Here is a 15,310-nt window from a genome sequence, read left to right on the forward strand (position 1 = left end):
TCTTTTTTTTTTTTAAAGGATATGCTATTTCTAACTAAAATTCATTGAAATCTTATAATTTTTCGTAAAAATTTGGTTTTTGTTTTTCTTTTGTCTTTTTTTCTCTCAACTTAATAGTCAAATCCATAAATTGTAAAACAGTTCCTTTTTGCTAATATAATAATTAATAAGTTATTATTTCCTCCTTTTTCTAATTACCAATCATTAAAATAATATTTCGTTGATTTTAGCATTTGTAATTACTCAATGAATTAATTATAGTAAATATTCCTTAACTTTTTATTTTGCTATTGCTTCCAAAACATTCATATAAATTAGGTTGAGAGCAATATTTAAAATCTTCTTATGATTTAGGAAAAGTAAATTTCAAAGACTTTAGCTGTATTTTTCGGCAGTTTTTCCAAATTTTAGCAGTGGGAAGTTCCGAAAATTTAAAATAATTTAGCATAAATTTAATTTCATATATGGAAAGTGAAGGATAAATTGTGGAACTTCGATATAATTCAAAGATAATACTTAAAGAATGTTAATTTGCCTATTGGGTGTTATATTAAATTTAAGAGCTTAAGATTGTCCTTTTCGAATTCAAACTTCAATATTTCCTACCGAATTAAATTCCTTTATTGTTTTTAAATTGACTTGTTTTAAATTGCAAATCTTTCGTGTATTAACTTATAATAAAATATATTCAAAATATGTGAATTTTTATCCATTATTATCCTTTTTTTTCAAAGGAAATAGAAAGATGCGACTACGTTTGAAATTCGTATAACTTGTGCTATCTAAAAAAATTTGTTTAAATTAAGTCCGATCGAATTTCATTATTACTTTGCAGTGATTTCACCGATCGAATGATAGTTGCACGACGGATAAAAGCATATTGCAAATAGAAGAATGCATCTGAAAGTATAATATTTATCTGTTTATAATTATTTGTACAATAATGGATGCATTAATATTGAATGCTGGACATTCGCAACTGGAAGAACAACTAAAAATCGCAGCAGCTTGCGGTGTCGCAGAACGACAGCATAGATCCAAATCCAACGATATTACCGCGGTGATTGCAACGGAAGATAGCGATGCGATGACAGCAATGGAAGACAACAGTGAAGGTTTGTGATTAATTTCGACCAATAAAATAATTACAGCCATTTATTTATTTATTTATCTTTCTTTTTTTTTCCTAAAAGACGAAGAAAAGTCGTAAGAGCTTGCAATATTGTGGATTAATCAATAACTTGCGGTATTGTAGATTAATTAATAACTTGTCATATTGCAGTTTAATAAAGTGGATATTGCTATGATAGTTTATATTGATAACCAATAGAGAAGCTTTCCTATCATTTGAAATGAAATTTTTAAATTTTCATCAAAATTTATTCAAATTACTTGCAATCACTATAATATCATCAATTTTGTATTTTCTTACAGCCTTTTCTCTATTTAATTAATATATTATTTGATTTTCTCAGAATGCATTTACTTCTTCAACCATAATAGCCCAAACTTTTTGAAATTGTTAGAAATTGCATAAATTTTAATTCCTTATCATGAAGTAACATTAATCTTTTCATATGTTATAAATTGAGAAACCGCACATTTCAAACAAAAAAATATTTGATCATTGACCGTAAAGTATGTTGAATTTCATAAAATTGAAGTCCTAGGAAGTCTAATCTTTTTTACAATCCGGTTTGCTTTTGTTTTGAAAACTTCAACCATAGGCTTTTATTAAATTTAAAATAAAACTTGACCTTTTCCAACTTATTTCTCATATGTTTTGTAAATCAATGCAAAATTCTGTAAAATTCTACAACTACTTTCTTCCAGAAAAATTTCCATGAAATTTTGAAACTATGTTTTATTCTTTTTTCTCTTCATAATACTTTTTATTTTAAATTATCGATGGTATTTTTATCCAAAGAGAAATAAAAATTCAACATTTTATGCAAATTTAATAAAATTTCAAGTTGAATAAATGTGGTTTCTCGGAAGTTATTAATTTTTTTTTGGAATGCAAATTCACTTTTACTTTTTTTTTAACATTAATTTTTGCATTACTTCTTAAATTTTTTATTTTGTATTTTTTGAACGTTTTGGAATTCCTGTTTTGCACTGACAATAATTTCATTCTTATTGTTTGTTTTTTTTCCATTTTTAAAACTTTTTTGTGTTGTTTCATTTTTCAAAACTTTGTATTTATTATTTACGATGAAATTGCCAGAAAGTTTCTTATTGCCAAAAAATCTAATTACCAAAAAGTTTCTTTTTTTCTTATTAATTCTTCGCTCTGATTAATTTTAACTAAACAAGTCAAGTTAGTTATTTAGTTATGCTTCAATTGGCATAGTTTTTTTTTTCTTTTGTCACATGAATAGGATCGAATTTATTTGCATAAACTAAAAAAGAAGGGAGGTAATTGATAATGCGTAATGCACTTTGTTGGCAAAAGTAAAGTCTATTTTATTTTTTAATGAAAATTAAATTACAAATACTTAATATATTAAATTTTTAGCAGAAGATGTTTGTATGAGAGAGAGAGAGAGAGAGAGAGAAGGGGAGTGAAATTTCTCATCCATTCTACTCATTCATTGTATATTTTTTCTCCATTCAGCTATTCTAATTAGTAATAATATCCCAAATAATTCCCGGGAGGCTGACATCTTTAATGATGCTACGAATCAAGTAAAAAAAAAATAGAAGCAATTCAAACAGTAAGGGGAAATAAAAAAATTGGGAGAAGGAAGTTTTCTTTTTTTCTTAATTTTTTTTCGGTCATATGACCTAGTGACCCGTATGTGCTACTACTGCTTCTACTCTTGCTACTACTATTACTACGATAATATACACATATGTGTGTGTGTGTATGTATGTATGTGTGTGTCTGTGTGTGCATGCATGTATGTGTGTGTGTGTGTATGTGTATGCGTGTAATTGCTGGTGGAACAGGACTTTCATGTAATTCAAATTTTGATCCAATTATTCCGATTCCTTACTTCAAATTTTCATTTTTCATCTTTTGCAATAACCATCAGTTTTTGTATCGTCTCAAACATTCAGTAATATTTTATGGAAAGAAAACTGATGTAATCAGAAATAAATGAAATTGAATGTAATGAGAGAATCATTTTTCGTTGAAATATTGGGAAGGAAAAAAGCAGCACGTTCGTCATTCTTCACTTTTTGTTTCCCAATTTGGAAATAAGTAAAATTTACTGGAACATTGAAAGCGTAGATGAAAAAGCTAAAGTTCTCTGAATTGTCAGATTTCGAAGTAATCAGAAGCGGAAAAGAGGAGAGAAAAACGAGAGGGAGGATTAGAGAAAGAGAAAGAGGAGCGAGAAAGATTTAAATTGGAATGGAAATAAATGTAAGTTACGAGGAAAAATTATTCCGGAAAAATAATTTGAAAAAACAATGCTTATATTAAACGCTCTCCTCATTACTTAAAAGAACAGTTCTTGAAAAACTGAAAGGCAAAAAAGCTGCCTTTCTATCTTTGTCGTTCCTTAAACAGTTTAGCGTCTGAATTAGCTTAATTTTAACAATACTCCTTCAAGCGTTACTTTTGTCACTATGATATGGTTTGTTATTAGTTTCACCACTATGAGCTGGTTTGTGATTACTTTTACAACTATGAGTGGTTAGTCGTTAGTTCCATGATGTAGTTTACCATTAGTTTACGACTATGATATGGTTTATGATTCGTTTTATCACTATAATATGACTATCGTTAATTTTGTCACCATGATACGTCGTGATTTCGTCAATGTGATATAGTTTGTTCATTCAGTCCATTTATCCAGTTGAACTAACAGTGATAGTTAAAAAACCATGTCTTGCTTGTACCTGTCTGTTGGTGATTATTAGCTCGAAAAAAGGCAGGTCATAACTGGCTTCCAAAACTTACAATTGATATTTTACTCTATGCAAAAAGTTCAACTACACTTCTCTAGCATTTCGCATTTTGCGCCTGATCAAAAATGTTTTACCATCGAATTATTATCTTCATCCAGAATAGCGGGTAAAAGTTAGGTTGAAAGAGTACAAAGGATAGTGGGATAGACGGATGGGCAGAAAAGTATTCGGATATAAACCGGTTTAAAATACGCTTTTGCAACTGTAATTGTTCACATAGAATTTGTACATCCCTATGGTATATTTTGTATATATCGAACAGAAATAGAACCAAATAACATCGAAAGGAGAGGGATATTATCAGGTGGGTTAGGGGAGGAGGCGAGAAAAGATAATCATAACAATTTGTTGAAATAAAACCATCTTTTGTTTTATCCTCTTCCTTTCAGAGCCTTCTTTTCTTCTCTTTCTCTCTCTCTCCTCCTCTTCCTCTACCCCTCCTTCTCCCTTTTGTTGAATCCATTCTGGATAGTATTATCATTGAAGTTTATCATTAAAAACGTGCGAATTAGGCACATATAAATATAATTCTATTCATAATTACGTATATGTATGCGGAAAAAAAATTCCGGAAATGGAAGATTATAGACAAATGATGATTAGATGATTACCCTTCCGGTATTATAATGACATTAGGCTGACATAAAATGATATGATAGGCTTCTCTTCCGTTGTTATAATTGGCTTATTTGTTTACCTTATTTAGCCCTAGCATACCGCGTAAATATTTTCGATAAGGAATTGGTGAGCCGTTTCTATTTGCGCTTCACACTGTTTGATAATGTACAATGATTTTGATAATGTACAATGATGATTTTATACGTCGTTTTTTTTTATACGTCGCAAAAATATTTGAAATGCTTAATTTTGATTGTAATTAAAAGGTAGATTTAAATATTGAAAAGTTTATTGTTCATTACGGAATAATGCTATATGTTAATATTATCTTTTAATAGCTACCATACAGATTTCCTTGCAAGTATTATGTTTTGCAAATCATTTCAAGTCTTGAATAATTCATGATGGAATATGAAATTGTAGGTGTTGTGGAAAATTCGATGACATCTTCATCATCCGATCACGATAGTTCAGCAAGTTTACCGTCACCTCCAAAGCAAGCATTAATGGATGACGATTTTGTTAAAACTCTTGAGCAACTTTCGAAACAAGTACATTTAATTTTTAAGCTATCGTGAGGCTCATTATCAATTTCAAAAGCTCTCAAACTACGGATTTTTTCCCGTTTATTTAAGGGACTTTTATGCTTTTACTTTAATTATTTATTGCCTTATAATTTAGGCTTCGCATTAATTACCTAACTTGTTATTAGTTGTTGAAGATAAATAACATAAATAATGAAGGGAAAAGATGGAAAATGATTCTTCCTCCTAAAGCAAAGTAATAACTTTAGCATAGAATTGATGAATCATTTGATTTTATTCTAAGTGGGATAAATTTCTTCGTCTAGTACTTCTTAATTGTCCGTAAAATCTTTTTAAATTCAATGATAAATTGTTAAGTGTAATCATTTTCTCTCTAATGTATTATTTTAAAACTTTTATATCTTCCTAAAACATCTAAAATATCCCTATATCAAAAATTTTCAAATTTATGTCACAGTAGCAAGGATGTGAATATGACATGTGTAATGCCCTAATTGCATTGCAGAAAGTAGCCAATTAAAGTAATGGGGAAGCAAAAAATTTTCATCTTGGTGAATTTAAATGTAGTAATTATAATCCTTGATTTTACACTTTTTTTCATCTGTAAGCCTATTTAATTTTCAGCAAAATTCACGAGTATTAAGCAATGCAGAACAAGGTATTACTCCTCAACATGGTAATTTCAGGACTGTACTGAAAAGACCTGATTTAAAAGGTGCTTATCTTTGTTTCATGTTCTGATTTACAAACTTTGAAATAATTAAACTATGCAAAGAAAGGAATGAATTAGTTATAAAATGAAAAGGACGCTTTTATAATGATTTATTTACCCGTACTTGCAGATGTTTTATGTTCTTACAGATCTTTATGTTCTCAGTGATATTTATTTAAAGAGCTTGCAATAGAGTTAATATAGAAAAACAGGTCCAAAGCATTTGTTTTACTGAACATTATTATGGATAAAGTGCATTCCAAGTATATATTATTGTCATGGATGAAATTCATTGCAGTTATATATTAATTGTCTTCTTAGATAGATTAAGCACAGTAAGCTGATTTAATTTTACAGGAACTTTCCGGTGTTCGATATGCCAAAAAATTTTTTGTCATTCATCGTCACTAAGTCGTCATCGAATGCAAGCACATTTCAAAAGTTACACATGTACGTTATGCAGGAAGGAAATTACAAGTTTGTGTTTTTTTACTTAAAAGAAAGATTCGCAAAACTTTTTATTACTGTTAAACAATTTAATTGCACGAATGAAAATCGAACAAAAAGGGAATGCGAAGGCTTCTAAATCTAAATAAATCCTATTCTTAAACTTCATTGATTTATTATAGTAATTTCTTTTTTCTGTTTTTCTACTTAAAGTAATATCTTGCTTTTGTAGTATTGGTAATAATAAAGTTTGATAAGTACTGTCTTCTTTTTCTGAATAATCCAGTTTATTCTATACCAACTAGAGCAGTTCTTTATAATATTTTACAAATTTAAATATTATTTTAACCACTACCACTTCAAGTTAACTTAATATTATTTTAACCACTACCACTTCAAGTTAACTTAATATTATTTTAACCACTACCACTTCAAGTTAACTTAAGGCATCTGAAACATTTTGGCCTTCGAATTTCTGCCATAAAAAGAATGATTCCAATAGCTGTAGTAACAATTATTATTATTGTGTTCATCGTCATAGTTGCAATAGTGAATGAATTTTTATTCGTTCCTTTCAATAAAACTACATTAGTAAGAGTTACATTAATTATTTTAGATGCAACAATTGTTATATTAGTGATACGAAAATATCATAGGGATTGATACTGTTAACACTAATAATGAGAATGATAGTTATAACAGTAATAGTAATTTATTGGAGTAGCAGCAGAATTATTGTTAATTTTAGTAACACACAATCTATTCCAAATATTTATTTTAATTACCAAAAGAGATATTTTAGTATATTTCTATTTTTCATAGTGCTTTCGAAGATTGCAAATGGGAACAAGAGCTGAATGAGCGAATTATAGAAAATCCTCTCAAGAATGGAATCTTTTGCATTCATCCAGAAAGATCGTGGAAAGGATGGAGTATTTTAGGGGGTTATTTTGTGCATGTGTGTATGTGTTATTGGTTTGACCCAGTTGACAACTAATCAAGTAGTAACCAACCGGTGCATAATAACCAACATTGTCTGCACCGTTTCTTTTTAAACTATTTAAGTTAAGTGGATTGATAATTAATTGTGGGGAAAAGAAACTGTTTTATCTAAACCGATTCGCTATTATCGAAATATCACGAAGACAAATTTTGAATAATAAACTTTTCCGACCAAAATAACAAAAATATGAATGGAAAATTTATTAAAATTACTGAAATTGCAAATGTAAGCACAATTATAGTCATTCAGCTAATGAAAGCGAATTAATTGTTTGTAAATTTATCAAATTAACAGTTTAAAAAATAAGAAAAAAATTCATTCGAAAAAATAAATTCGTTTTTTTTTTATCGAAGTGTTTGTATTCATGGGAAAGGGTTACAGAAAAAAGGACTTCATTTCTTGTTGGAGCTGAATTGCAATCATTTTTTTGGAGGTTTTCGGAAATGACGAAACACTTGTATATCTAATAAGGAATCAAAATATATCTTCATAAGAACTGTTTAATTATTATTTTAATAAATAAAAGGAATATATCAAGCGACTAATTCTAGATTGGATTACTCCTAGACTCTTATATGTTAGGCATTTATAAATGATTCATTTCGATGAAATTAGATTTTCATTTCTCGTGTATAAGCTTAAAATAAAAGATTCTATGATTCATTTAACTGACTATTTCCCCAAAAAAAACCATAATTCTTTATCTTTAAATCTGTTTAAAAAAAAAAAATTAGTGGTTTATTGTTTAACATCAGCAGTACATGAGACGAATAAACTTTCGATGTTAAATAAGTCTTATTCAGATACCTTCTTTCTTATCCTATATGAAGGTGTATTGCTATCATTTTCACTATTACAGAAAGTATTTTCATTGTGATGTCATCCTCTCTTATACCACCAGTGATTATTCGTAATCATTCATCAGTTTTCCTTGATATCCAATTAATAGTAATAACATCCGATTGTAGTAGTGTACCATCATCGTCTGCTTATTTCGTGATACTGAAAAAATTTCCCACCAGTATATGAAATTCACCGTATTGGACCAATATTTCTATACAAAAGAAAATTATGTCTTATTGGACGGCATAAAATTGCTATCACTTATATGTTAAATTAAAATTTTGCTTAATGAGTAATTTTTTTTACCGCAAAATCTTTGGACATTAACTTGATTCTATTTTGTTATATTTCTGATCCATTTAATTTTTAAAATAAATTCAGAATTCATCAATAAAAAAGACAGATCCCTCCAAAAGGAGTATCTTTTCGTTGCTTTCATCATTCCGTTGGTTTAAAATGGTACAAAATATCTTCATAACAGTTAAAATGTTATCTCTTAATTGTATTCAAGTGAAATAACGACGAAACTTTTTCTGTTTATTTTGATTCTATTGATTAGGTCAATTGTCAATTACCGTAGCATTCTAATGCCATCAACTGCCTGTCAGTGCTTTGCGAAGAAGAAATAGTGAATGGAAGAAAATGAAAGTGAAACATAACTGACCACTGCGGAACAAACGTAGTAAATTAAAATTTCGAAAAAATTGAATTAACGTTTAACAACAAAAAAAGCAAGAGTGCAATTGTCTTAATTAGGTTTTGTTCTGAATTTACAAATCAATTTTACTATCTATATTTATCCTATCCTATTTGAATTCTGTCCTATCCCTTTTCTAGTTTCTGATTTGTTTTTCTTTTTTCCCGTCCTATTTTACTTTTGTTTTTGTTTCTCCTCTTCTTTCCATATATAATTCTTTTATTTCCTTGGAAATATTCCTTTTCTCTCCTATGCATCAAAAGAATTTTTGTTCTTTTTTTTGATTTCCCTTTTTTCTTTTATGACACAATTTCCAAATCATGAAAATTTTATGGAAAGAAAATAAAAGGAAATGTTCTTTCTTCCTTCAAATCAGATGGCGCTTCAGTTTGGTGATATTGAAAATGAAATGGAAAGTTTGACAGATAAATAAAGATAAGAAGGAAGACATTCTTCCTCTTTCTTATTTTTAACACACGAATACATTCACAATAACTTATTACCTAACTTAAATTAAGAATAAAAAAGAAGATCAAGTCCTAATGATCATTCTTACTTCATATGTAATCATAATCGTTTAACTTTACGGATAAATTAAATATTAACATTCTACTAATTAAGGTTTTTATAATAACATTAGCAGTATGCAACAACCGCGATGATCATGATAATGATAATGGTCCATCATTATCATCATTTTGATCGTCGTATTTAGTGAATAACTAGAAGGTACGGAGGTAGCAGTAGGTACGTATTGGTACGAAACCCCTCAAGGAACAAAACTAAATGTTCATTATTTGAGATGTTTGATGTTTTTTTCTTCAAAGAAGGAAAGCTCGTTTTTGGATTTTTACCTCACGGAACTAGGTACCTTGGTACCTTGCGGCACCCGTTACTGCTACTAGATGGCATACCTGTAATGAATGAATTACGAGATTCTGCAATAAAAATTTTTGAGATGAAATTGAGCTTAAATTTATATGTATCTTCATGAATTTACAAAAGTTAAATAATTCATGTCCGGTTATACCTACTTGCTTACTTCCTTATACACGTTGTAAAGTTTTGTATTATGAATCATACAGAATAAAATTAATGAATATTTCCAGTTATAAGTTTTATTTTAAAAAATCATCGATAATATCTCTTTTTGTACAATGCACTAGTCAATAATCCTTAGTATCATTGGTATATTTAGTACCATATCTGTGATTATAAAAACTAATTAATTTATCGAATTCCTGTCGCATTTTTCAGGCGAATTCTTTCCAATAAATTTACTCAGTCATTTATTTCTTCTAATAATAGTGAAAAGGAAAAAAAAAATTATCAGACTTATTTGTAAAAGCAATAAATCAAAAATTGCGGAAGTAAATAATATGTCAGAATTTGAAGAATTTAGAAAAAACGTCATATTTGTTCAGTTCCCGGTTTTTCTCGAACAATATAACCTTTTTCGGTCTTTTTATCTACCTGCTTTAAATACATGTACTAGCATCTCCTTCAGGATTATCTAAATAAAATATTTATCTTACTTGAGCAAATAATATTTTTCATTCTTATTTTTGGAAAACTGAAAGTTTGGATCTAAAAAATGAAGAAGCAATTCAAATTCTGACAAAAGATATATGTACAGAATACTGAGATTGGTTAGGTTTACAATACAGAATATTGAGATTGGTTAGGTTTACACTATCAGACTAAAATGTTAAAAATTCACAATGAATAAAGATGATCTTATTTGATGAATGCTTGGAATATAAACATTACTTCCTAATTTTTCAGTTAATTTTTTTAAAAAAAAAAAACAATTAATAAATAAATCGTGGATCATTTTTTTCCGCTATTGAATAAAGTTTTTTCTTTTTCCTTCCACTGTCGTGTCAAAGAACTGTGATATAATGATAAAATAGAATGATTGAAAATATAGTTTCCTTTTTCATTTAAATAAACGAAATTGTCAAAGTTTTTTAAATAATTTTGTTATTTTTTTTTAGTCATTGAAATTAATGCTGTAAGGTTAAAATCAGTAACCGATATTGCATAATAGCCTATAGCATGAAATTATTTTCCCCTTTTAATAATATAACTCTTACACTCGATAACCAAATATATATATTCAAAAATTTCATTTCATAATTAGAAAACTTAATTTACTCTTCATTTTTATTTTTTGCGAATTCTAGCCAAATATTTATGTTTAAATTAGTAATGCAAGGCCGGAATCAGTAATTGATATTGCACGGCAAACTTCTTGAGCAAACTCTATAAAAGTTTCATAAAAGATTAATGCAACAGGGTAAAAGGTGGATAAAATTTCGCTTGAATATGAGTGATGCATCGATTTCTTTTTTTGCCTTTTAAAACTATATTACTTCCTTGTTTACATATCGTTTTATAAAATTCGGAAAAGTATCAAAGAAAAAAGCAAAATTTCCAAAATTTTTTACTACAATTTTCAATTCAATTCAATAAAAAAATTCAATGGAGAAAATTGGATGAAAGAAGATGACAACCCAAAATTTGTTCACTATTTTCCACTGAACATATCATTATTATGTTTGCATAACTCGTCAAAACGACAGTTAACTAACATTTTTTTTTTTGTGCAGTATATTTTAGGACTTATCTAAAATTTTTTGCATGCTTTTTCTCTTTCTGTTTTTTTTCAATAACTACTGTACTTCCTCTCTTACTCATCATCTACTTCATGCTCTTCCTTTGTCCTCTTCCATTATTAAATCTATTTAGATGAAGAATTCAACTGTCAGCAAGTTAGAATACAGAAACAAAACTGTTGTAGTGTGTTTTAAATATCCTTCAGTAATTTTTTACCTGTAATCTGGCTTATGTCTGACGAAAATAATATAAAAATTGGCATAACAATAAGAACGAATTAGTAAAAGTACAGGAATTTCAGATTTTTAATACTTCACTTTCTATCACGAAAATAAATATAATAGGAAAAGAGAATTTACAAGATTTTTGAATGTGAGAATGAAATATGAAGCGAAAATTATGGCGATTTGGATAGCATTGCTGTTAAAGGTTTTAGTTTTAATCCATTATTCAAATTTCATTTCATTGGTCAAAATATTAAAATACTGGCGGAGAGGTGGAAAAACGATAAAATCAAAGTTGAATCTGGAAAATAAAAGAAATAAAGCAAAGCATAAGCAGTCAGTTGAATGAGAAATAATGAGATGCTTACTGTATAAATCACATGCCTTTATAATTTGAAATTAATTATTATATTTAGAAAATAAAATTTGTAATCCAATATTAATAGTTGGAAATTTCCGTAAATGCATTGCTGATCGAATAGAGACGAGGGCCATAGGATTAAATTAGTTTTATTTTTTTAAAAATTAAATTGAAAATAATTATTTTAAAGTAAGGATAGAATCAAATATGCCTGGTCAAATTGATTCTAAATTACTTAAGAATTTGTGAATAGGAAATATCGAATATTTTAAAATTTTCAATCAGTAAGCTACAAGCTTGCTGTTGTGAGTCAAATCCTAATGGAAACTATCGAATCTTTCTGCTTCTCTCTTTCTTGCTGCTATTCCTCTTCATGAAATGATAAAATTACAGTACACCAGAAAAAATTGTGCTCATCACAATTTTTCCATACGATATCCTTCATCCGTGATAGTTTCTGTAATACAGAATACCTGATAATGAAAGTGTACGTAAATTACCGTAGTCGATGAGTATGCCTAAATTTTCGTAAAATATGCATTACTTCCGATTTAATGTTAACGGTTCTTTTGACAGATTTGTGCCATATAATATCACTTTAAGAATACGTAAAGTAAGATTTAAGCACTTTGATCATCAACTATTTACACCAACTGGTACATAAATTAGGAATAAAATAATTATGAAATGCAGATTTTACTATTTACTTTCACGTACATATTTTTGTTGAATAATTGACAAAGTGAGTGAAATAATATACCTTTTCGATATTATTAAATTAAATGGGAGCTGGGAAGGAGGAAAAAACTAGCTGTTTTAAGAGTGTTTTCTTTTGCCTTTTTTGCTCGATACGCATTTCCTTTATCATCAACTGTTTTCCTTATTGCTAAAAGAAAATTTTGCGTGTATCGTTTGGATCCGCCTTATGCAACAAATAAATATCAAACAAATATATACAGCCTTTTTGGCATTGGAGTGACCGATTGGGATGAAATTGCCTGTTTGTGAATGTTTGTCAAAATTATTCATTCCATCTTCCTTTTTTTGGACTCTCTATTTGATTTATTATGCTTTGCCTTATACTTAAATGATTAATGCATGTACTTATAATGATATTCATATTAATTTCTAAGCTGTTTACAGAATATATTCTTTATTTCAATTTAGAATTTTTATAACATTTCATTTCCATTCATGATTTTCTTTTTCTTTTTTTAAATTAGCTAGTTTTTTTGCATCCTTTTTCGCTTTTGTTTTCTCAGTTTTATATAGCAATGCAATTTAAAAACTACAAATTTACTTTTTGCAAATTGATTTCACAAAGTTTCGCAGGTTTTCATTAACTAATCATTTGGTCAGCTTAAAAAAGCATATTGTTTTGAAATGCATATGAATGATACACTTTGTGGGTGGAGTTCAGGTGTAATTTTATTGCAGGATGTTATAAACATTTAGGGAACATATGGAAATTACTCAAATTTGACATATAATCCTTTGAAATATTTCGTGAATGTTGTTTTTTATGTGAAATGAGATTTTGTTTCCCTTTGTTTTTTCTCTTTTTTAAAGAAAAGATTTAAATCTTCAATGAAATTATTGATTTAAGCATCGGTTTTATCTCTCCTGAAAAGTTTCAATCTCAGCAATGAGTTAAAAACTGGATATCTCTTTTTTTGGGTGCTTATTTTGTTCTTTCGAAATTTATGTGGCAATTTTGTTTCCTCTTCAGTGTTTTTATTTTTCTTTTTAATTTGTATTCCATTCAAGAATTTCAACAAGTTTTCGAAGAAGAAAGAAACGACGTTTTGAGATTAATCTAACACGGATACAATAATTATTTGATGAAGAGAGGAGGAGACGAAATTTTTTTTCGAACGGTATTCTAAAGAAAAAAATAACCAAAATGCATCCCCGTAGGGCAAGGAGAACCAAATTAAGGATTAACGGATGACAGGAGTAGGGCAAAAGAAATAGCAAAATAGAAACGGATGAAATTTCAGTTAAAAGGACCCAATTAATTGGCAAATTGAATTTCTTAAACGAAAATAAAAACAACACTTCTTCCCTTTATTGTTTTTTATGTAAATATATTTCGCTTTTCCTTTTTTCGCCTTTTTTTTTTAAATTAATTTCTGCTTGGTATTGGAAATGTTTTTTCCAATTTGGGAAAAAAATTGAAGTTGAAATTAGCTTTCACCTTTTTTCCACTTTTCAAAAAAACACTATAAATTTTAAGGGTATGATTTCGTGGGTGATTTCGCTAAAGCCTTTTATTATCTGTGTTCCTTATCATAATCACAAATATGACCTATAATTTTTCATTATAAATTTTGGTTCAGTGATACTTATCTGCTTCTTTCCTGTATTCTATTGACGAGAAACCTTATCACTCAACTCTTTGTCTGCTACAATTTTTGAAAAAGATAGTTATGTTTAAATATGTATACGAATTACAAATTAAAAAATTTTTGTGGATTACCAATTTAAAAGCTTGAAACTTATCTTTGATTACGAAGGATAAATTCTTGATGAAATTTATTTCCCTTCTAAAATTTTATACATTACTTGGAGTGCATCATATGACACAAAATTATGGATTACAACAAAAAAGGAATGGACTGCAAATTCAAATAAAGAAAAAGACAGTTTTGTTTTTCACCTAAAATTTCAAAAAAATATTAAGCAAGATTATAAAATTATACAACATGCTTTTACACAATATTTATACGATATGTTATATGAGTTTCATTAAACTAGAAATAGGAATTTTTTAAGTAATCACAATATTTAATTTGTATTTTTCCAACGAACTGATTTAGATCTGCAATTTTTTTAAAAATGACTTTCTTTTTTCCAAATATATGTCAAATTTTAGAAGAAACATGAATTTTCTTCGGGAAAGTAAATGTCTTTTCTACTCCAAGACATATTTTAAATTTTCAGAATTTTTTTCCTTTTTATTTAAAAAATAAAGGAATGGAAAAGGATGATCATCGTCCACCCATGGTCATGACCATGAATATCACTACCATTACCTATCATCAGTCATGTCAATCAGCTTCAAACAATATCAACGGTTAACGGTCATTTATCTATTATTTCCCAATGGATTTGGTGGAACTGGTTTCAGGATATATCCAAAAAAGAAGAAAAGCAGGATAAAGAGGGAAATGGTCGCCCTCTACCCATGTGTAATTCCGTCGCAACAAACAAAATGACAAACAATAAATAAAAAAAAAAACGAAAAACAAAAAGAAAAACCAAGAACAGACCAATTTTCCCTTTTCATTTTCTTTTTTTTCCATTCAATTTTTTTGCAA

At 28.2% G+C, this 15,310-nt stretch overlaps 4 protein-coding genes across 4 annotated transcripts; all 4 read left to right on the forward strand.

Annotated features, from left to right (window-relative positions):
* Positions 1 to 943: 943 nt before the first annotated feature.
* Positions 944 to 1,123, forward strand: LOAG_03990 (hypothetical protein; the record flags this gene model as incomplete). Its single annotated transcript, XM_003139527.1, has 1 exon — positions 944 to 1,123. One exon carries the CDS (start codon positions 944 to 946, stop codon positions 1,121 to 1,123), a length of 180 nt encoding a protein of 59 aa, XP_003139575.1.
* Positions 1,124 to 4,943: 3,820 nt separating this feature from the next.
* LOAG_03991 (hypothetical protein) lies at positions 4,944 to 5,825 on the forward strand (the record flags this gene model as incomplete). Its single annotated transcript, XM_003139528.1, has 2 exons — positions 4,944 to 5,090; positions 5,709 to 5,825. 2 exons carry the CDS (start codon positions 4,944 to 4,946, stop codon positions 5,823 to 5,825), a joined length of 264 nt encoding a protein of 87 aa, XP_003139576.1.
* Positions 5,826 to 8,122: 2,297 nt separating this feature from the next.
* Positions 8,123 to 9,780, forward strand: LOAG_03992 (hypothetical protein; the record flags this gene model as incomplete). Its single annotated transcript, XM_003139529.1, has 2 exons — positions 8,123 to 8,267; positions 9,614 to 9,780. 2 exons carry the CDS (start codon positions 8,123 to 8,125, stop codon positions 9,778 to 9,780), a joined length of 312 nt encoding a protein of 103 aa, XP_003139577.1.
* Positions 9,781 to 9,802: 22 nt separating this feature from the next.
* Positions 9,803 to 15,071, forward strand: LOAG_03993 (hypothetical protein; the record flags this gene model as incomplete). The annotated part of the gene is made up of 5 exons (XM_003139530.1): positions 9,803 to 9,809; positions 10,784 to 10,805; positions 12,812 to 12,990; positions 14,227 to 14,241; positions 14,965 to 15,071. The coding sequence occupies 5 exons, from the start codon at positions 9,803 to 9,805 to the stop codon at positions 15,069 to 15,071; spliced, it is 330 nt and encodes a 109-aa protein (XP_003139578.1).
* Between the last annotated feature and the right edge of the window lie 239 nt (positions 15,072 to 15,310).

This window comes from Loa loa, assembly GCF_000183805.2.
Source record: "Loa loa unplaced genomic scaffold supercont3.84, whole genome shotgun sequence".
NCBI lineage: Eukaryota > Metazoa > Nematoda > Chromadorea > Rhabditida > Onchocercidae > Loa > Loa loa.